Source organism: Cebus imitator, unplaced genomic scaffold (genome assembly GCF_001604975.1).
Source record: "Cebus imitator isolate Cc_AM_T3 unplaced genomic scaffold, Cebus_imitator-1.0 Scaffold147, whole genome shotgun sequence".
NCBI lineage: Eukaryota > Metazoa > Chordata > Mammalia > Primates > Cebidae > Cebus > Cebus imitator.
Genome location: NW_016107462.1, coordinates 2,186,440 through 2,208,274, shown reverse-complemented (window position 1 = coordinate 2,208,274; position 21,835 = coordinate 2,186,440). Strand labels below are relative to the sequence as shown.

The window sequence follows — 21,835 nt, the reverse complement described above, 5'->3', positions numbered from 1 at the left end:
TTTTTATGTAAAATCTAGATTTCTGGTGCTTTTGAAAAACTGAAGATGTGATAATGCAGTGATTATATCCTCACATAGAAGCAATTTTTTTACAGTTCCCATTATGCAGGGTATGTGCACTCCACTAGCCATGTGACCAGCTAGAGGCTTCTTACTTGACTTCCCCTCTTATAGTCTTTCTTAAAGATACACAGTGCTTTTTGGTTTATTAAAGGCTCTGAAAATTCCCCCAGTAATGTCTCTATTTTGTTTGAAAATCTTTCCCAAATATATTTGATTATAGAAGTTTTTTTTTTTTTTCACATTTTGAATCTGGTACATAAATTCAAAATATTCTGATTTGCTAGTGTGAATTTTGTGCTACCTTCTGTCAAATATTTTGTGAAAGTGTTTGAGAATCCTAGATTTTGCATTCAGGATTCTATTTCTGTCTCTGAATGCTTTTATAGGCCTTCAAGATGCAGCATCAGTTTATCTGGTTAAAGTGTTTGTATGTTCAATCAGACTTCAGGAGATATATATATATATATATATATTAAGATGGAGCCTCACTCTGTTGGCCAGGCTGGAGTACAATGGCATAATCTCGGCTCATTGCAACCTTCACCTCCTGGGTTCAAGTGATTCTCCTGCCTCAGCCTCCTGAGTAGCGGGGACTACAGGCACCCACAACTGCACCTGACTAATTTTTGTATTTTTAGTAGAGACAGGGTTTCACCATCTTGGCCAGGCTGGTCTCAAATTACTGACCTTGTGATCTACCTGCTTGGGCCTCCCAAAGTGCTAGGATTACAGGCATAAGCCACCATGACTGGCCCAAGCTATATTGATAGAGATGGGGGAGCCTCTGAATTTGACCTGAGGTTTAAATTAACAAGTCCAGACTATGTGGGACCCAATGTGCTACTGTAACAATATTCAACAGGCCGTATCAATATTCATTACAGAGAATATGTTTTACAGAAAAAGTGATACATTTACAAGATGATTGGAACTAAAAGTATGATTATGCTATCCTAAGGAAAACTAGAACTTTAGATATTTCTTTCCTATAAGTATTAGCTGAGTAACTCTCAAAAAGAGAAGAGTGTCATTCATTTTTTGGTGGGGTTAGCCCCACATTTATTATTCCAGTGACCATTACAAAAGCCCAGTAATGGGAACTGACATTTCAGCTAGCTGACTGAGAATACTGCAGTTATAATAATGGATTTCTAATTTTCAAAATATTAACATTGGAAATAGTAGCCACAATGGAAACAAAGACATTATGGGATAAGTTCTGGCTGACTATGAGTCTCTGAGCAGGGCATTCTCTGGATTTGGTTAAGGTTGACTGAGTAAAAAAAATGGCAAATAAAGAAGACAAGTAGGTTTAGAAAGAAGTTATTTACCACTTTAATAGGGCTGTCCAACATTTGGTCACATAGATCATTCTGAAACCTAATTGCTTTCATAGCCTTCCTATCTCACCAGAGGAGATCTGAATACTCTTGGAAAAAGCAAACCAAACATAGAAAGAGATGCCATGATAAGACTTGTTGCTACAGCACTATGTAGTTAATGATGCTAGACTTTGGATTTAATCAGAGGACATTTCTGCAGTCTAGGACAGCTATACAAAGCCTTAAGACATTGTATTTACAGGACTTATTCATGTAGGGTTCCATATCCTACCCATAACTCTGCCAGAGTCTTAATAGCATGGTGGAATGGCTCCCTTAAGAATCCTCATTTTCTTATATGTGGAAAAGCTAGTAGTTCTAAAAATACTTTCCTGGAAGAGGTTAGAACGGTTATTATATATCAATTGAATATAAAGTATGATTATGTAAGCCAAGCTTGCATGCTAATATTGCACAGGGCAGAAAGCAATAAAACAGGACGACGTGCTTCCTTGGACCATCTGGTAGAAGCAGAAGAAAGTTCTTGATTCAGTATCGTTATGATGCCTCAAATTCCAGGAGTCCACCTGTAGCTGGCCTTCCCTTGTCAGTGCCATCTTGAATTCTCAAAAGGGCACATATCTTCCTTGCCGTTAGAAAAAGAAATGACTAACAAAACGAAGCAAAACAGACAAAACATCCAAAACTCAAAGGGGTATACCAGCCGTCTCAAACTGTGGTACTGTTCATTTCTTGAAGAGAATAGATAATATTTCAAAATATTATATATATATATATACATATATTTCAAATGGTACAAAGTAACTATAGATTCAAATTAGAAGATAGTTGATCTTTCTTCATGATCCCCAAAAATTTCACTGAGAAACCCGTTTTTTAAGCCCACTTTCCATGGTGTTGCCAAAATGCCGTGTCTTCTCATTGTAGGATATTTCTTTACACACAGTAAACACCCTGTGATTATCTGGTAGCCAGTCAAAGTGCAAGTAAGAAATCCATTTGGCTTGTATATATGTAAGATGTTTGAGATTCTCAAAATGTATTTTCCACAGGGTTGGTTTTCCTTTACTACCATAAATTCCTCTGTTAGGTTCTTGGGTGAATCTGAAACCAAAGAAAGACAGACATTTCAGGGAGAAAAGTGCAAAAGGAAGGCACAAAGAAATGTGATTACGCAGAAAATGAGGACACCTTGAATCTTTAGGATGTTGCTTTTTTCAGGTGATCAGAAGTCAAAAATCTTAAAGTTTAGAGCATTCATTTTGAAATGGTAATCAGATCACATTGATAGGCCACCATACTTTTATCAGTGCAATAAATTAATGTTGTCACTACGGAGGAGTGAGACTCTTGGAGCAATGCCTATCCAGGACTGGTTTCCTAGGCATGAGACCTGTGGAGCTGCACAAGGCTGTATCCTGGAAAGAGTCTCATGCTTGGTTTAATATTCTTCTGTTGCCATCTTGAGATTATTAGTAATTTTTAAACAAGGGCCCTGCATTTTCATTTTGTACTTGGCCTTGCATATTATGTAATCAGTCCAGTGTCTATCTGATGAGAATTTGAACTGAGTGAGTTATTCCATGGTCTTGTCAAGTTGGCCTGTTGTAAGATGTGGAGGGCTGGCGTGAGGTGAGGTCATTGCCAAGGTTAGACCACATCTGTGTAGGAATACACAGATGAGAAACTGTTCCTGTGCACGGTGACAAACTGTTGCACTCAATGATGCAGTGTTCAAAGACAATCAAGATTACATTTCTGTCGCTGTAGATGTCTTTTAATCCACTTGAATAGGGTCTTAAAAGCTCAAATATTCAAAAGGACACATGTATAGAGAACCACTGATTTCAAGCATAAATAACAATTCTAACTGAGTTGAAGCCTCTACTCTAAAGTTCTAGGAGATATGGCATTTTTCTTTATTATCTCTTACTTCTTTGTAGTTTTAGAAGTTGAGTGTTCTGAGGCTGGGGTAGAGGTCCATTTAAGGATTTTAGAGTAAGGCAGGAGGATTTGTGTTGGGCCAGTCACAGAAAACACCAATTTGACAAGATGGCTATAGTGGTTAGTTGTACAATCGGAGGTCTTCTACCTCCTCCTTTTAGGGAATAAAACTTGACTTTACATTGTGTACTAACTTGATTTTCTTACTAGTCTGAGAGACATGCACATATTAGAAGGAATCAAATCCAGAGTGGTTTGCTACTTCCCAGGATATTACACCAGATTATGTTCTGCCATTTTAACCTGTGAACTTGTCTTTTCCAGTGACTGGTTTTCTTCTCATTTTATCCTCTTCCTCTTCCTGCCTCCAAATAACTGACATTGAGATTTTAGATGAAATTCTTACAGCATTGTCAAAAACTTATTTTCTCTTTGAAAAACAAGCAACTTTAAGGACTCCACAATCACTAAGCCAAAGGGAAAGTCAAGCTGGGAATTATGTCAGGCAAATCTACCTCTCATTTTATTCCTAAATAAGTTAGCTATAAATATATTTTTAAAAGCCACATACCTTCCTCACAATTTTCCCACAAGGAAATTCCTTGTGAGCCCCAGATCTTTACCCTAAAGCCTTTCTGTTGAATTTTAACCTGGCAGTGTAAATTGATAGCTTATTTTCTCAGATGCAGTACAAAGGAGAGAACTCTAAGTTAACACTCTGCTCACCAGAGACAAATGCATATCTGATTGCATCCTCTGATGTAAAAATGCAGATTCACTAAGCTAGATGAAGGCATAAATTAGTTTTCCTCTACCCTCTTCCCACATGTAAATTGTGTATTTGGTAAAAGGCTGGCCAAAGACTCAAAAGAATTCAACCGTTAGTCTCTTATCTACCCACACCTTTAAAAATTTTCTTCTTTCCCCAATATCCACCTTTTTCCCTTTAAATATTGAAACCCTCAAAATCATCTTCGGAGGAAGGCACAGACTTACCTCTAGATCATGCATTCATAACCTTGGTAAAATAAACTCTCTAAATTGAGTAAGACCAATCTCAGATACTTTTTGTTTTTACATCTCTAAGGGAAAGTCTATCTTTCTAATTTAAGCCACTGTTCGTGAATATACAAGGTATAGGTATGTTCCTGAATACATAAGATAGAGCCTCCTCAACTTTCGAACATATGTATTTTATATAGTTTAAAGAAAATACATAAATAAATAGTTATCTAAAACTGCAAGAACAAAATCTCCAGTCAATATTTTGGGTGCTTAGTCTTGCTTGTAAGTACCAACAAAGTGATTTACTCAAACAATTGAAGCAACGATCAAGCAGACACTGGGGAAAAAACTGACCATGAAACTTCACCCAGACATACTTAGATTCTCCCTGGAGTGTGTGTGTTGTCAGATTTATTCTACTCCAGCTTAGGTCTTGAAAAATCTTTCAAGGTGAATACTTCCTTTCTATAGCGTGGCCTTCTGCGGTAATAATGTTACTCAGATCCATTGCTCCTGAGGTTTTTTGTTAGACTGTGGCCTAACAGTCCGTTACCTGAGCTAGTCCAGATGTTCTGGGGTATCTGGTGGTTTAGATGAACCACCACATTTCTACTCTTCACCTGCCTTAAAAAATGAACACCATAAAGTTTTAAATTAGATCATACTTTGAAACATTATTTATCTACATTTTGAAGAGAATTTTGTTTCAGGATGATTATTTTGGAAGCAACCTAAATAAGACGAAAGTTTGGAACAATCTTTTATAAGAAACAGAATGAAGTCCCAGGAAGCTTTCTCATGATTATCTTTATAGTGAAGTTACTTTTAAAATAATATTATGAAGGAAAATCTCAGTTGCTATTAACAATCTGAGTGTGTTTCTCCAACTTTTTTATTTTCCTGAGTGAACTCTCTTTGATATAATCTTACACAGAAAAGAACAAAAGATGTAGTTTTCTTTTTTTCACCTCATTGATAACAGCAAAACAATGAAAATATGTGACTTGTAATAATTAAAGTACATCTGTGAATTAAACGATTTTTAAAGTTAAATTGTTAGAATCAATATTTGAAGTAAGCCTATTTGTCATATTTGTGCTCTGATAGAGAAAAATACATAAGGTGTATTTTCAGAGCACATGATGTAAGGACTGGTGTTGACACATCATTTACACAGAATAGATGGCTCCCATATATATCATCTGGACTTAATTAGTACCTTTTGTGTTTAAAAGTGCTTAGTTCATTGTGAATTTCTTGAGAAGGAGGGATGAGGAAGGACGTATGTCAGTAGGAACATTTGAGTCCTCTGAAGGTTTAAAAAGTACTGCTTTTCCAACGTCCTCTTTTTCCTTTTCTAAGGACTTGAGAATTCTCAGCTGACTGATGTGCAGCTCACATTACTGTACAGTAGCCTCCTATTGCCTTACTTAAAATGGATGCACACGTCAGAACAGGTACATCCTCTGCTTTCAAACCAATTGCAATGGCGATTTATTTAACTTGTCCATTCAACTGTTTGGTTTGAATTCAGCCCACCTAAGGCAGTAGCAAATGGTGTGCTCCAGCCTCTGTTACTGTGATCAGATTCTGCACAATACTTCTGTGTTGTCAGAAAATGTCTAGGGTGCATCTGCAACTTGCTTGATGGTTTTAAAATGTACTCTACAGAGGCCAAATAAAAGCAAGTTATACTGGTCTCAAAAAAATAGCATTAACAATTTGTTCTGTTTTTTTTTTTTTTTTTTCTCTCTCTCTCTCTCTCTTTTTTTTTAGTTTATATTCTATCTTCCAAAGAGTCTCCTAGTTGGTACTCTTGGAATTTCACATATTTAAATCCTGACTTGAATTACTTTTCTTTACTGTGTTTCAGATCTGGAGACACCATGCAAGCAACATTTGACTTCAATAAAGAGCAATAAATGGTGTTGGGAAAACTGGCTAGCCATGTGCAGAAAGCAGAGACTGGACTCCTTCCTGACACCTGACACTAAAATTAACTCCAGATGGATTAAAGACTTAAACATAAGACCTAACACCATAAAAACCTTAGAAGAAAACCTAGGCAAAACCTAGGCATAGGCAAGGACTTCATGACTAAAACACCAAAAACATGGGCAACAAAAGCCAAAATAGACAAATGGGATCCAATTAAACCCCAGAGCTTCTGTACAGCAAAGGAAACAATCATTAGAGTGAACTGGCAACCAACAGGATGGGAAAAAATTTTTGCAATCTACCCATCTGACAAAGGACTTATATCCAAACTCTACAAAGAACTAAAACAGATTTGCAAGAAGAAAACAAATCCATTCAAAGTAGGCAAAGGATATGAACAAACACTTTTCAAAAGAAGACATATATGAGGCCAACAAACATATGAAAAAATGCTCACATCACTGGTCATTAGAGAAATGCAAATCGAAACAACATTGAGATACCATCTCATGCCAGTTAGAATGGCGATCATTAAAAAATCTGGAGACAACAGATGCTGGAGAAGATGTGGAGAAATAGGAACACTTTTACACTATTGGTGAGAATGTAAATTAGTTCAACCACTGTGGAAGACAGTGTGGCAATTCCTCAAGAATCTAGAAACAGAAATTCCATTTGACCCAGCAATCCCATTACTGGGTATATATCCAAAGGATTATAAATCATTCTATTATAAGGACACATGCACACGAATGTTCATTGAGGCACTGTTTACAATAGCAAAGACCTGGAACCAACCCAAATGCCCATCAATGATAGACTGGACAGGGAAAATGTGGCACATATACACCATGGAATACTATGCAGCCATAAAAAATGATGAGTTCGTGTCCTTTGTAGGGACATGGATGAACCTGGAAACCATCATTCTCAGCAAACTGACAGAAGAGCAGAAAATCAAACACCATATGTTCTCACTCATAGGTGGGTGTTGAACAATGAGAACACATGGACACAAGGAGGGGAGCATCACACACTGTGTTCTGTTGGTGGGGACTAGGGGAGGGAGAGTGCCGGGCAGGGAGTTGGGGAGGGATAACATGGGGAGAAATGCCAGATATAGGTGATGGGGATGGAGGCAGCAAACCACATTGCCACATATGTACCTATGCAACAATCCTACATGTTCTTTACATGTACCCCAGAACCTAGAATGCAATAAAATATATATCTATAAAAAATAAAGAGCAATCAGTTATTTAGACTAGAGAAAAGAGATCTGGCAGGACATATGTCAACAATGTGTTTAAAACAAAGGTGGTTAGATTCCAGTTATACCAGCCATAATTCAGAATAGCTTAAACTAATTAGTGAGGGCAACTTCAAATTATTTGGAAAAATCATTTTTAGGCAAAAGGTAACCAAAGGGAAACCTAATATCCATCTTCCACTAGCTAATTAAAATGGTTTCTGTAGGTAAGTCGCATGAACCAGGCTCATTTCTGAATAATGTCTTTTGTAGGTGTTTCATTACAATGTAACAGGATAATCCACATTAAACTACTCAGGCACAGACAGATGCATGTTAGCAAGTGAGGGTGGTTCAGAGGTCCTTCCTAGTAACAGGCTGGAAATGCATGGCCATTTCCTCCTGGTCAATGTGGTCAAAATAGGCAGGTAAATTTTTTTTTTTTTTTTTTTTTTTTGAGATGGAGTCTCGCTCTATAGCCTAGGCTGGAGTTCAGAGGCGCCATCTCGGCTTACTGCAACCTCTGCCTCCCAGTCCTGGTTCAAGCAATTCTTCTACCTCCGTCTCCCAAGTAGCTGGGATTACAGGCACAAGCCACCATGCCCAGCTAATTTTTGTATTTTTTAGTAGAGACAGGGTTTCACCATGTTGGTCAGTCTGGTCTTGAACCCTGGACCTTGTGATCCACCCGCCTCGGCCTCCCGAAGTGCTGGGATTACAGGCTTGAGCCACCGTGCCCGGCCAGGCTGGTAAATTTGATATACAAAATGCCTTCACTTATTTTATATGTGAAAGATATGTTTTATATAGTATTATGTAGCATGGTTTTGTTTTCTGCATCACAAAGACATAAGAACTAATTTTATTTATTGAAAAGATTATGCTGAGAAAGAAGAGTAAGTCAAGATTAATACTAAGAGGTGAGAAATAGAGACATCATTTCAAATAAGTCAGCCTTTTGGTAGAATAAAAGTTCAGCATACTAGGAATTGTAACTGATGGAGCTTGCTTTAAAAAATACCCCATAGGCTGGGTATGGTGGCTCATGCCTGTAATCCCAGCACTTTGGGAGGCTGAAGTAAGATGATCACTTGAGGCCAGGAGTTAGAGGCTGCAGTGAGCTATAATCACACTACTGTACTCCAGCCTGGGTGACATAGTGAGACCCTTGTCTCTCAAAAAAATATTCCTGTAAATTAAAAAACACACATGCATGCACGCACACACATACACAGAGAAAGAGAGAGAGAGAGAGAGAGAGAGAGAGACAAAGACAGAAAGAGAGCAAGAACAGGGCTGATACTCAATTGATATGCATACATATATATGACCATACTTGTTGTCAAAATATTGACAAAGTTTTTATTAGTGGTACATAGTTACTGTTGTGAGCATCCCCTATCCACGCCCCTTTAGGATTCTAAGGCTGTCCAGTAACTGTAGGGTTAAAGTCTGGCTAGCTAGGGCACCAATTCTGATAGGTGGGATTACCCCACCCTGAAGGTTGTTATTTATTTAGAAGATCACTCCTGATTTAACCAGAGAAATTCAAAAATGAGTTTTCACTCCCTAAAACCCTTTTCAGTTCTCTGGAAGATCATCACACTCTTCTAAAGAACCATTAGAAATGGCTTTTGTATGTGTACTTAAATGCAGATCCTTTCAGCAAACCATCTGGATGAATTAGGGAGGACCTTTATTTGATTATCATTCTGAGCACTATAGATATTTGATGAATTATCTGAATAATTACCTCACAATTCCTCTCCCCTCTGGCTATGGAAACCCAGGTTAATTTATGAGTCTGTGACAGAAACACTAAACTGCTCAGTGTGGAACAGTTAAGTCCAATCTCTAACATCTCATTCATGGATGGACACTGATCTGCATAGTTAAGAATGCCTCCTGTCACAGGAGAATCTTTCTTCTCTCCTGTGCAAAGCTTCTGTGGATGCTGCTTGCACAGCACAAACTCGAATAACACAGTTTGTAACATGCAAAAATACATTTGAAATAAGTGCACTTACTCTCGTGGTCTTAATTTTGTTGCCTGTTGCGCACATCCATCCAGAATTGTCAGGGAGTGTCTTACATTCTTCTCCTTCTAGGCAAGGCTCCATCTCACACCACCATTTCCCAATCACTATGGAGGCTGTGCAAAAACAGGAAACAACTGTGTTTGCAATTCATCCAAACAAACTGAACACTGACGTTATGTCCCTCTGCAGATTTTCATGTTCTCGGAAGCACGCTAAGTCCTCTTCAATCTTCCATGACTAGCTAAGAAAACTCTATTAAGAAAAATAAGATTCTAATTTACATGTCTTATAATGCAAAAATAATTATGTTATCTGGTTTTATCAAGCAGCATCTTGTTGGAGATTGAGACTGCCTTTTCAAAATTATGACAGTAAGAGAAACCTAACATAGCTGACTCCATCTTGCTTCTAACATCCAAGCTATCTTTGGTCATTCTTGGACATAGGCCAAGCTAATTTTTGGAGGAATTTAGTTTAAACTTAAGGCAAGGATAACAATAACACTTCTCACAGGTAAACTACATTTGTAAAACTAAAGAAAGGCAACAGTTAGGGCTATGAGGGGGGCTGAATTCTGTTAAAATGCGGAAGTAGTTAAATGATAATCAGCTATTGTTCCGGAGGCTATAAGATTTGTAACTTTTCCAGTTATTCCTGTAGCTAACATCCCTACTGTAGAACCTAAAATTGACTGTTTGAGATGTTTTACAGACTTCCCCATTCTAGCAACCGACTCCATTCAGACCCACGCACTCATGACACATCCAGTCCTGTGGTCCCTACCTGGAGGCTGACTTAGCATATGAGGTCCGTTTGCCACGCCTCTATGATTTCATCCCTGAACAATCAACATTCCCCTTTCCCTAGCCCCCTGCTGGCCAAACTACCCTTGAAAAATCCTAACCTCCAAGAGGTCAGGGAGACTGATTTGAGTGATAACTCCAGGTTTCCCATGTGACCAGCCTTGTGCTAATTAAACTCCTTCTTTACTGCCATATTACGGTCTCAGTGAATTAGCATTTGTCTGTGCAGTGGACAGGAAGATCCCACAGGCAATTAAAATAAAAATTTTTTTTTATGATGACAGCATATGGAAGAGGAAGACTTATGAAGGAAATAAAAATATTTTACCTCAAAATACACTTCTTTGACATTGTATGAGATGGCTGTTCAGAGAGCCAGCAAACAGCAGTAGCCCAGAAAACTTTTCTTTCATGGTGGGGATTTGCATCTATAGAGAAAATCTGCACTGATACAACCAAGTTTCTCTGAAGCCCCCGTTGTCCGGTCTAGGAAAGAATAACTGAGAATCTGATACTTTTAAAGGCCTAAAAGAAATATTTACCACCTTTTGTTTCTCTGAGGGCTGCCACCTGCGAGGCCAACTTTGCTATCCAGGCCTCCTCTTCTATCCCTCCCCTAACCTGCCTTGCCATATAACCTGATTTACCATCATAACCTGTTTTGGACCATGCACTGAGTCCCCACTTTTTATGTAACTTCAAGATGGTATATAAGCTTTTATACCGCATTAGGGGGTTGGTGTAATCACTGTGATTGTCTCTCATGTACACATGAATAAGTTTGTATGTCTTTTATTAATCTGCTTTTTGACAACTGATTTTTCATCAAAATTTCAGAGGACGAAGGAGAAGTATTTCGTTGCCCCCTACACTTAATTTTTGGGTCTTGAGGAACTTTCATGCTATTAGTTTTTGCAGAGCATAGACCTTGAACTATTTCTATTCAGTGAAGGGGACAAAATGCCTTAATGTTCTTCAGAATGACTGAGGCATTCTTCCCAGAAAGGCCAATTTATTCACCCAGCATTAGGGTTTATCGCCTAGCCTAGGGCCTTGAAGAATTTCAAAGGCCTGGCAAAAGAAAAAGTGAATTGAGTGAAAGTACAAAAGAAAAGTTGCAAAAATAAAAGTCAAGAGTAACATGAGCTGAAAATATTTCCTTCCCATTGAGAGTATAGTTGATATGGGTTGTGGTTACTTTTTAGTGTATTTGGCGTGGGCGGAACTATCACAGCTTGAGCCTCTGATAAAACAGCCCTAATTTTCAGGGGGATATCAAGAATGACCACAATAGGAAGTTGGCAATGAATTTAGTGTATGTATTAAATATTTACAGCACACATGTCCTGATAAAATTTTATAAAACCAGTGACTAGATTTGCTCAATGCAAATCAAGAAACTCTACATTTTCCTTAACGCCTTGATTGAAAAATGATTTTTGCGCAAACATCAGTTATTTCTGTAGCTCCTTCCTGTGTTAGCTCTTCCCAAATCCACCTGGGCTTTTCCCATTCAGAATCCTCAAAATGTCAGCCAGGTGCGTGTTTCACGATGCTTTTCGGTTGGCTGTTTTTACTCTGAATCAGGACCCTTGTTCTTTAGATACTCACTCCCTTCCATCCCCCACGTTCCAAAGATGAGTCTCCACCATCATGTGTAAGTCTCACAACAAAGAAGCCAAATGACATATGATAATGTCACAGAGGATTAACATTAAAATGGGATGGAGTAAACCCTTCAGTGAAGCAGGAGCACATTAAAATTCTCTCTCTATCCAGTATTCACTAGAGGGATGAGATTGCTGACTTAAAAGCAGAATGGTTTAAATATCCAGACATCTCTCTGCCCTTAGGCTTTCCTTCTATGCTTTTCTTACTTCAGCCTTTCCTTCCTTTGTATTCGGTGTTCCTCAATCTTTACTTTGAATAAAATTATTATGTAGTGAGGAAAGAAAAGAACTTTTATGCGAGGAATGTGAGCCTTTTCAAATCATTAGGCCCAGAGAGGTATTAAAATGCGATAGCAATCACACTCCACTTCCCCTCTTTTGAGACACACATTCATCTAAGGAGATGGCTTGTGGTTGCAGCAAATAGCTGTGCATTTACCTAATGCCTCAGTGGACACCATATCCCACACCCTATAGCTTAACAATGTATAGCCAATCACTAATTAATGTTATTTTTTTAAACTAATGAGAATTCCTAATAAAACTTTGTCCCCATCCCCATTTTTTCCTCTTTAAAAACCTGCTTGTAACAATGGCTGGCCAGTGGAGCTCATATCCAGGGTTACTTGGGTCTGAGTCTCCCAGGGAGCTGTCCTAATTTTGGCTCAAGTAAACTCTTCAAATTACATTTTGTGCTTCAGGATCTTTCCTTTAGGTCGACAGTAGGCTTCTATATGCAAAGTCATGTCTACTCTATTATACTGTCAATTTAAGAAACTTCTCAAGGGTAATTTTGCCATATTTTATTCTTGCTTTATATGTGGACCACACCAAAGCACGTCCAATGGAATTCCATTGGCTATGGCCAGCAGGCATAGGAGGTGAAATCTTGTAAATAGCTCTATTCACATATAAGACAACGTAATGTTATGGGAAAACATAAAGGTATAACAGAAGACACAAATCCTTCACAGGGTATAGAATGATTGGAGTTTAAAGTTTTCTTTTTGATAGCGGTGCTCTGTATCTGGGCATGAAGTAAAGGAAGATTCTTGTCATGGGTAAAAGTACTTATTTATGTGAATGAATAGATGACAAAATTAAATAAGAGAAGCACATGTTACAGTAGGAAGAAAAACATACACTGTTGAAAGGGAACAAAAATAAATTGTAAAACTTCAAGTTACATAAGATAGAAATCAAGGTTTGCCAGTCTTTATTGAAAACCTATAATCTGAAGTTCCCTTTGGGCAAGCACTTAAATCAGAAACAGTCCAGTCACATTTACTACCATTTCTGATGCTTATTCAATTAAAGCCCACCTAATATTTCAATATTGTTGCCCTGAATCTAAACCATCAAGAATGGAAAACATTTAATCTTAGCATGACGGGAGACCCACCTTTCCCGGCAGTCCTTCAGCTTAGCATTTTGTCATTCTTTTTTTTAAAGAGGCATGCAAATACTGCACATCTGCCAGTGGGGTCAGCTTTTTTGCCTCCTTCTAAGCCCTGTTCCTCCTCCTCCTTCAGGCTGCTCTCTGCCTTCTTGGAGCTGACCTACTTTGTTGTAAGCTAACAAAGCAGTTTCCTTTTGTTTTAAGCATTAATGTCTCCTAAATGAAAATGTAGGCATTAGGGGAAACAATACATCTCCAAACCCATGCATCACGCTTAATTCAAGGTTGTAAAAATCCACTGGCTCACAGGGGAAAAAGAAAAGTCTTTCTAAGAAAAAAAATGTCCTCAGACCTGTTATAATATCTAAAAATTCACATGAGAGTTGCCTCTTCAAAATAGAGTTTGATGATTTGGCTCTACCTTTTGGCTTACTAGAATCCAATTCATTCTTCCAGTTGTAGAGAAGTTTAAATCTGCAGATTTGCTAATTTGAGTCTATAAACACTAAACAGATTAAGAGGGAAAAAAAGACATACAAATTATGTGCACACGTGTGCAAAGGAGTCATTCAAAATATAAAAATTTAAAGAAAGGCAAGATGATTGATGTTTTTATGCCATCTTGAGTTTACAGAAAGAAAAGGGACCTGGAACAGGTTATGGAAAAAGGCGAAGAGAAATCCGGCTAGCAAAGGTGGTCCTGTTATGCAGATGAAACTTCTCAGGTAGCAGCCGTCAGAGAGAACAGCAGGGTGTCAGATTCTCAGTCAATCTTTTCTAAATACTGACAAGGTGGGGCTTCAGAGAAAAGCTGTTGCATCTGTTATCTACTTCACTTTTTTTTTTCCTCTACAGATGCAATTCCTTTCCACTGGAGACAGCTTTGCAGGGATACTTCTGTCGATAAGCCCTCTGAACAGCCAAAATATGTCAAAGACATATATATGGGGGTAAAATATTTTAGTTTTCTTCACGACATTGCCTTTCTTAAGATATTATTAGACCAATTTTGTTTCTGATTGATGCATTACATGGCCATCTTCATACACACCCTTTTATATTACAGGCCAAGCTGTGAAAGGAAAATAAAAATCTCAGGACCACAAACTCCCTATACCAGGGGACAGCGTTAAGCTTGCAAACTGAGTCACACACACAATCCTTCCTTTTGTTTTTAAACAGCTGCAAGATAGAAGGCCACACGTCTCTCTGTGTGGTCTCTCTCACTCTGACAATGTAAGTTAACAGCTTATCTTCAGGGACAAAGACAAGAGTAGAAATCGTCCCTCTGCCCACCCCAAGACAAATGCATATTAGGCTTCTTCCTCTACTCTATGTTTACTTTATCTCATGTAAAATGCAGATTTACTTAAGGCACAAGACAAACCCATAGTTGACTGTGCCTCTTTCTGCTCCTTTCACATGCAACATGAAGATTTAGTGAGCAGTCATCAACGCCTCTGATATGGTTTGGCTGTGTCCCCACTCAAATCTGATCATGAATTGCAGCTCCCATAATTTCCATGTGTTATGGGAGGGACCCAGTGGGAGATAATCGAATCATTGAGGCAGTTTCCCCCATACTGTTCTCATGGAAGTGACTAAGTCTAATAAAATCTCATTCTTTTAGGGGTTCCCCTTTCACTTGATTCTTTCTCTCTTATCTAGCACCATATAAGATATGCTTCTCACCCTCGGCCATGTGGCCTCTCTAGCCACACGGAATTGTGAGTCCATTAAACCTCTTTTTCTTTATAAATTACCCAGTCTTATGTAGATCTTTAACAGCAGCATGAAGATGAACTAATACAGCCTCATAAGGAAGTGACGGCTCACCTTAGTACATACCTTCCCTCTTTTTATGTTGCTCTGCTTACCATCCTGCCCACTTTTCCCCTTCCAATACTGAAGCCCTCAATACCCTCTTTGGAAAAAGTGCAGGCCACAGATCCTACGGTGACTGGTGTCCTTTTTCCCAGGTGTCTTCATTGGCAAAATAAAACTCTAAATTGATTAAGACCTGTCTCAGACATGTTTTTAAAATTTTTTTTGGTTCACAAAGCTACATTCTCTAATCATAATTTTCTCATAAACTATTTTTTTCTGTAATATCTTTTTAAAATTTTATAAGGTAAAAATTTCAAAACTGCCTCCTCTTCACTCAATCTGAAAGTTACCTAAAAACCTTCAGATTCTTGGAACAGAATTGATCCACTGAATTTAATAAAATGATCTAATATCAATGCTAGTTAACTGTTTTTACAATTTTATCTTCTGGAAATACTTATGATAAGTGATAGAAATCCAAATATGCACCCCGTCAACTACTTCTTTGTCATATTTTGAAATGGCTATTCAGAGAGGCTGCAGACACAAAAATAATTCTGACGTGCTGTCTTTTGTGGGGAAGATTTGTATCTATACAAGAAATCTACATTAGTGAAGTAAACAGCGGATGTAAATGGGCTTTCTCTGAGCAACCCCCACCCCCCAAAAAAAGAGCCTCAGAGTTTGACACTTTTAAAATCTGACAGAGAAACTATTACCACAGGCTACCATTTACTCTTTCTGAGGCTGATCTCAGATACCTGAGGGGCTTTTATCCACATAAGAAGGCAGCCTTTATTTGGCAGGTTTTGCCCTTGTTATCTCCCATAACCAGTGATGCCACCTCCCACTCTTCCACCTGAGAAGACCCCAGCCCCTGTTCTTTCTGTAACCTCAGGGTGGTATAAAAACTTTAGTCATCCAGCTCTTTTGGGGTCCTACTTTGTGAGACTCCCATGTCTATGTACATGTTAATAAATTGACTTACTTTCTCCTCTGTGGATCTATTGACCATTCATTACAACAAACAGATTTGAACCTTCAGAGAGAAGAAAATTCTCCTCATCCTTGCATAAGAAAAATATAAAGATAAATAATTCTTAAATATTTTGAATTAAGATAGTCAATGGAATAATGAAAAGGATAATTAATATTTATTGAGTGCTCCTATGTGATTCTCTGTTAGGAACATTAAATTTACTACCTCAGTCTTTGCAGTAACTCTGTTAAATTAGGTAGTTGGGTTGGCATGAGCAGGGCAGGAGAGCGCCCCCTACCAGGAATGCCTGGAAACCATCAGGTGATGGTCAGGTAGTTGTTAAACTGTCTTTCTAAAATAGTAACTGGTCACAGCCAGTACCAGAGAAAGACAGTCTCCCAATAGACAGAAAACACCTGAAGCTGATGATCAGCCGCTTCCCCATAAGATATCAGGAACTTGGTGAGTGTGCTCAAGCACGTGCACCAAGACGCCAAATGGTGGAGTTTAATGGACCTCCCTCTAGAGACACTCAACTGGTCAAGGAAAAATGCCTCATATGAGTATTTGAACAACTTCCCAAATGCTGGCTGGTCACTACATGTGTGAACAACCCAACCCACGGGAATAATCAGGGGAGATGGGACACAACCCCGCAGAAGCAAGCCAACGTATAAAATCCCAAATCAAAGGTCAAAATGTGCACTTGGGTCTCTCAAGTCACCTGCTGGTCTCTCTTTCAAGCGTACTGAACTTGCTTTTGTTCCTGCTCTAAGCTTTTTAAATAAACTTTCACTCCAGCTCTAAAACTTGCCTTGGTTTCTCTCTCTGCCTTACATTGTTCTGTGGAATTCTTTATTTTGAGAAGGCAGAATCTGAGGTTGCTGCAGACCCATATAGATTTGCTTCTGCTAACAACCCTATAAAGTAGGTATTATCATTAACCCATTTTAAAACTGATGAAACTGAAGCCCAGAGAGATTAAGCAACTTTCCGAAATTTACACAGATAGTTCAGGATTTAACACTAAAACCCAGGCTTGCTTCACTACCAAATCTATGTATTTTTAGAAAATAATTATAGTGCTAGCTCAGTGCTCTCTAGTTTTGCATTCAGCAGTCATGGAATAAAAAAAAAATGATTGACTTGAGTCTGTGAATTCTCTGTTGTATCACTATCAAGAATAAATTTCATATCAAACACAAATACTTGCAGAAAATAAAAACATTTAGTTTCTTGTAAAATTAAGTTAGCTTTAAAATAATTCAGGCAAGAGCCAATTTATCACACTTTTTTTTTAAATCTGAGCTACACATTACTTGATTTCACTAGTTACAGCATTTTAATAGAAATTCCCACAAGTGAACAATTTTCGAAGCCATGAGAAACTTTTGAGGTAGATGCATAACTACTGCAAGAACTTTTTATCCCTAAGAACTGAATTAATTAAATATCGGCCACCAAAACCAACTTCTCTTATCTGTAGTGATATGAAATAAGATCTTTAAGGTCCCTTTTAACCCTGGGGCTCTAGGATTTGCTCTGTGAATTTGCCATGCTCAGGAAAATATCTGATTTTCAACTCTTTCGAGAATGTTCATCTTTCTTTTAGAGATTCTTAAAATCAGTAAAGCTTCTCTAATCACGAGTGTTGATTTTTCCCTTATACTAGGTCACATTGCTGTACAGCAAAAGAGAGGCTATAAAAGGAAAATCAATCCTTTATTTCAGTATAAATCCTAAATAGAGCAGAAATCTCTTTTTCATTATGGTTGTTGTTCACTCATGAGGCATTTTGCCATGGAAGTATAGCAAGATACTAATAAGCAATGGGCTTAATGAAAACAGTAAATAAACATTATGTTGACTAAGAACGGCAGTCCCTTTCTATTGTTTCAGTAGATAACGAAATTCAGCAAATGTTTAACAAAACCATTACCTGCTTTACCGAGAGTGATAAAGAACATGACAGGCCTGTCCTCAAAGGTGACAGTTTAGCTCAGAGTTTCTCAAGATAGGTTATTGGCATTTTGTCATAATTACAGGAAAAAAATGTAAATGAGCAAAGTGCTCCTCCCCTAGTAAATATGTTGTTGTGTTAAAAAGGCTTAGGTTGGGAAATAAAAGGGAAAAACTGCTGTAGCGTGGATGTTTCTCCTCTCCAGAGTTCCTATAGAAGTTTGATCCCCAGTGTTAGGAATGAGGCCTAATGGGAGGCATTTGAGTTATTGGGTGGATCCCTCATGAATAGGTCAATTCCCCTACAGAGGAGGGTGAGTGAGTTCTCACTCTCTTAATTCCAAGAGCGCTGGTTGTTAAAGGAGCCTGGCACCTCTCCTCTCTCCCTTGCTTCCTCTCTGCCATGTGGTCTCTGCACACTCAGCTCCCCTTCACCTTCTGCCATGAGTGGCAGCAGCCTGAGGCTTTCACCAGATGCTCAGTCTTCCAGCCAGTAGAACCATAAGCCAAAGAAACCTTTTTTATTTATAAATTACCTAGCCTGAAGTATTCTTTTATAGTAACACAGGTAGACTAAGACAAAGGTTTAATAAGACTGTGGAAGTCCTTGAAAGCTAGCAGCTTGGGTTATTTATTTATTTATTTATTTATTTTTAAAGAGAATGGTGAATTTAGATTCCATGAGCAAAGGAAAAACATGATTAAATGGGTGGTTGGGGAAGATGCATTGGTGGGGTGTGTAAGATGGATGAAGCAACAGCAGAAATGCTTGTTAAGTGTCACTAAATTCAAAGAGAAGGGATAAACTCTTGATTTTAGGTGCTTGCACTAGAATTGTGAAGAAGGGCAAGGCTGAAGGCAATGTTAGGAATAACAGAGGAACATTTTAGCCAGCAACTCGATCATCTTAGCTGTAACTCCAACCATATTGGAGTCATCTGCTTGCCTACTTGTACTAGGCAGTGAACTCCTTAGTGGCAGGATTAATAATGCTATAGTAATCTTTGAATGGCATGGGGTAGCTCAAGACTGATTTCCAACTTAAGAATGAATGAAGGAAGAAAATGAAACAAAAAGAGAAAAAAAATAGTGCCTATATCAAAAAGTTGTGAGGGTTACATGAGAAAGTGCATTCAAAGCACTTAGCAGAGTATTGCGCATTCAGTAAATGTTCAATAAGTATTAGCTATCATTATCTTCATTGGCATCATCAATTTTATTACTCTAAAGAATAAAATCATTTCAAACCAAAAAGGCAATTCTTCACTAAGTTAGAGTAAAACATTATTCTTCAATATTATGCCAAACTCTCAGCTTGCTTCTATGACTTATGAGAGTTTGAGCACAAATTAAATGGTTGAACATATGATTGAATTCATGTTCCCAGAAGTAGGTTATAAGTACATCAATCAAGACAAATTTCCAGCCTTATTTTTGTGCAACCTGTCATGCAATTTAAGCAATGGGTAGAACTCCACTGGAGGGATGGGACAGCTCTCCAGCCTCCCTTTTTGCACAGGTTGATGGAACAGCTGTTACAATTCTTTTCTTCAAAAGACCTGCAGTGACTCCATGTCATAATAACTCCGTGTTATTGTCTTTATCAAAGTGAACAGGAAATTAAAGGCATTGGATAACCTTCCCTGCAGTTATTTCAAAGTTCTGCTTTTCTATGAGCACACATTTAAGGATAGGATCCAATTTGGAGACATTATGTATTGGTTAAGACTCTAGGCTCTTGGGTATGTGATAGAGGAACATGGGTTTGAACTTTACTTTTATCACTTTCTAGTAGTATGCCTTTAGAAAATTGCTTAGTTCAAGATTAAGTTTTCTCAGTAGTAGATGGAGTTAAAAGTCACAACTGGTTATTGTGAATTTTAGATAAGGCACTTACCATAATGCCTAATAAACTTTATACTCGGCATGTGGCAGTTATTACTTATCCATTATCCAGCTCCGTATGCATCCATCCCATTACCTTTATACAGGGTTAATACCTTATCTTTAATTCGAGATTATACTAATTCTGGAATGCATATGCTCATTTTTTACAGGTCAAACTGTATTTATTTAGAGGATCTACAATATATTTCAAAGACGTACATGAGTTAAGAGCTGATGATAAGGTTGATTAGGATTGCATTCCCTCTACTAGAAATTTTATTCTAGTGCTTTTTGAACAGACAATCTTATATTGGTGAGGGTAGAAAGGAAGGTATGGGTTGTGAAATGAGCAGGATTGAAAGTCACAAGTTAAATGTAGTAAAATTTCCTTCAGTCAGTGGTAGATTTTTCTAAAGGTATTTGAGACAAAGGTTATCTTTTAGTCATTCAAAAGCTAATCATTTACCGCAGTGCTGGACATAAAATAAAGACACACAGTTCCCACTCTAAAGCAGCATATAGTCCCTTGTTGGAACTCTGCACTGCATATAAAGACCAGACAATATATATTGACAGGTTGTGGTGCATAAATAGATACAGCATGCTATCAGCGAAAATCACACTCAGAGATTCTCAGAGTGTGGCCATAAGAAGACTCCTCATTGATGAAATAATTTAACTGTTAAATAATTAACAAAATTGTTTAGTATTAAAACAAGTAAGCATATATATTATGATGTAAAAGGCTAATCTGATGTGAATTTTAAAATAAAAACATAAAACAGAAATCTTTTACTTGTGATGGGCTACCCTGAGCTGTGTCATTGGAACACAGGTATATAGGCCTTATTTTGAAAAAAAGCTGTATGCTCTGGCGACGAGGAATTTTCAGAGACCTTTTGTAACGCAAGGGAGCTCTCCTAAAACCTGCCACTAATAATACTTTGTCTTAGGCAGAATATCAGTGCTGGAGTCCCTGGCTTATTCTGCAGTTTCAATTTGTGATAACTTTATCCTTGATTCTATTTTTTATCAAGCCCTGAATATTGGTCTTGCTTTCACTAAATAGATGGTTTTATTTTAGAATTAAATTTAGCTTTATGTGACTTTGCATTTTGTGTAGGAAAATAATTTTTAATTAATGGTTAGAAAGGAAGACAAGGAATCATGCTTATTAAATACATTTCTCACTGTATATCCCTTGTTTCTTAAAATTTAACATCCTACCTTCAAATTATGTAAGAACGACCCTAAAGTCTGTTTATACTAGACGGTAACTTGCAATTTTGTTGAAGAACAAATGTTTTTAGTATTTCTTATTTTACAAACTTGAGAAACCTTTGTGTTTTTCTCTAATTCTGAAAGCAATACATACTCTTTTCTAACATTTAAAGTATACAGATCATTATCAAAAAGAAAATAATTATCATTCATGATTCCATTTGGCAGAGGCATACTTTTACATTTTGGTATTTTTCTTACAACTTTAGAAATGGCTCCTTGAAGGAATATGTTTGTATACAAACATTTCCCCAATTTTAAAAAGTACTTTATGAGAGTACTATTAGACTTTCTAATATAGTTTTTGCTAGAATTGCTACAAATTTACCATAATCAAATAATGTCAGTTAAGTACCACCGTTTCCTCTTTTCATATGTAAAGCAATCATTTTTATAGTTATTGAGGTATTAAAATACCACTTTTGGTTGATTCCACTATGCAGTTAATC

At 37.6% G+C, this 21,835-nt stretch overlaps 1 protein-coding gene across 4 annotated transcripts in view; it reads right to left on the bottom strand.

The window, feature by feature from the left end:
- Positions 1-1,374: 1,374 nt before the first annotated feature.
- The window catches only part of TAFA1 (TAFA chemokine like family member 1), a 532,785-nt gene continuing 512,324 nt past the window's right edge, over positions 1,375-21,835 (bottom strand). For 2 of the 4 annotated variants that reach the window (XM_037743560.1, XM_017542765.2), the window contains exons 4-5: positions 9,570-9,694; positions 1,375-2,510 (exon numbers count right to left, since the gene is read on the bottom strand). In XM_037743560.1, the coding sequence (XP_037599488.1) occupies positions 2,493-2,510; positions 9,570-9,694 (143 nt within the window). In that variant the 3' untranslated portion in view covers positions 1,375-2,492. The remainder of the gene's footprint in view (positions 2,511-9,569; positions 9,695-21,835) is intronic. The other 2 variants (XM_037743558.1, XM_037743559.1) reach the window with 1 other exon arrangement.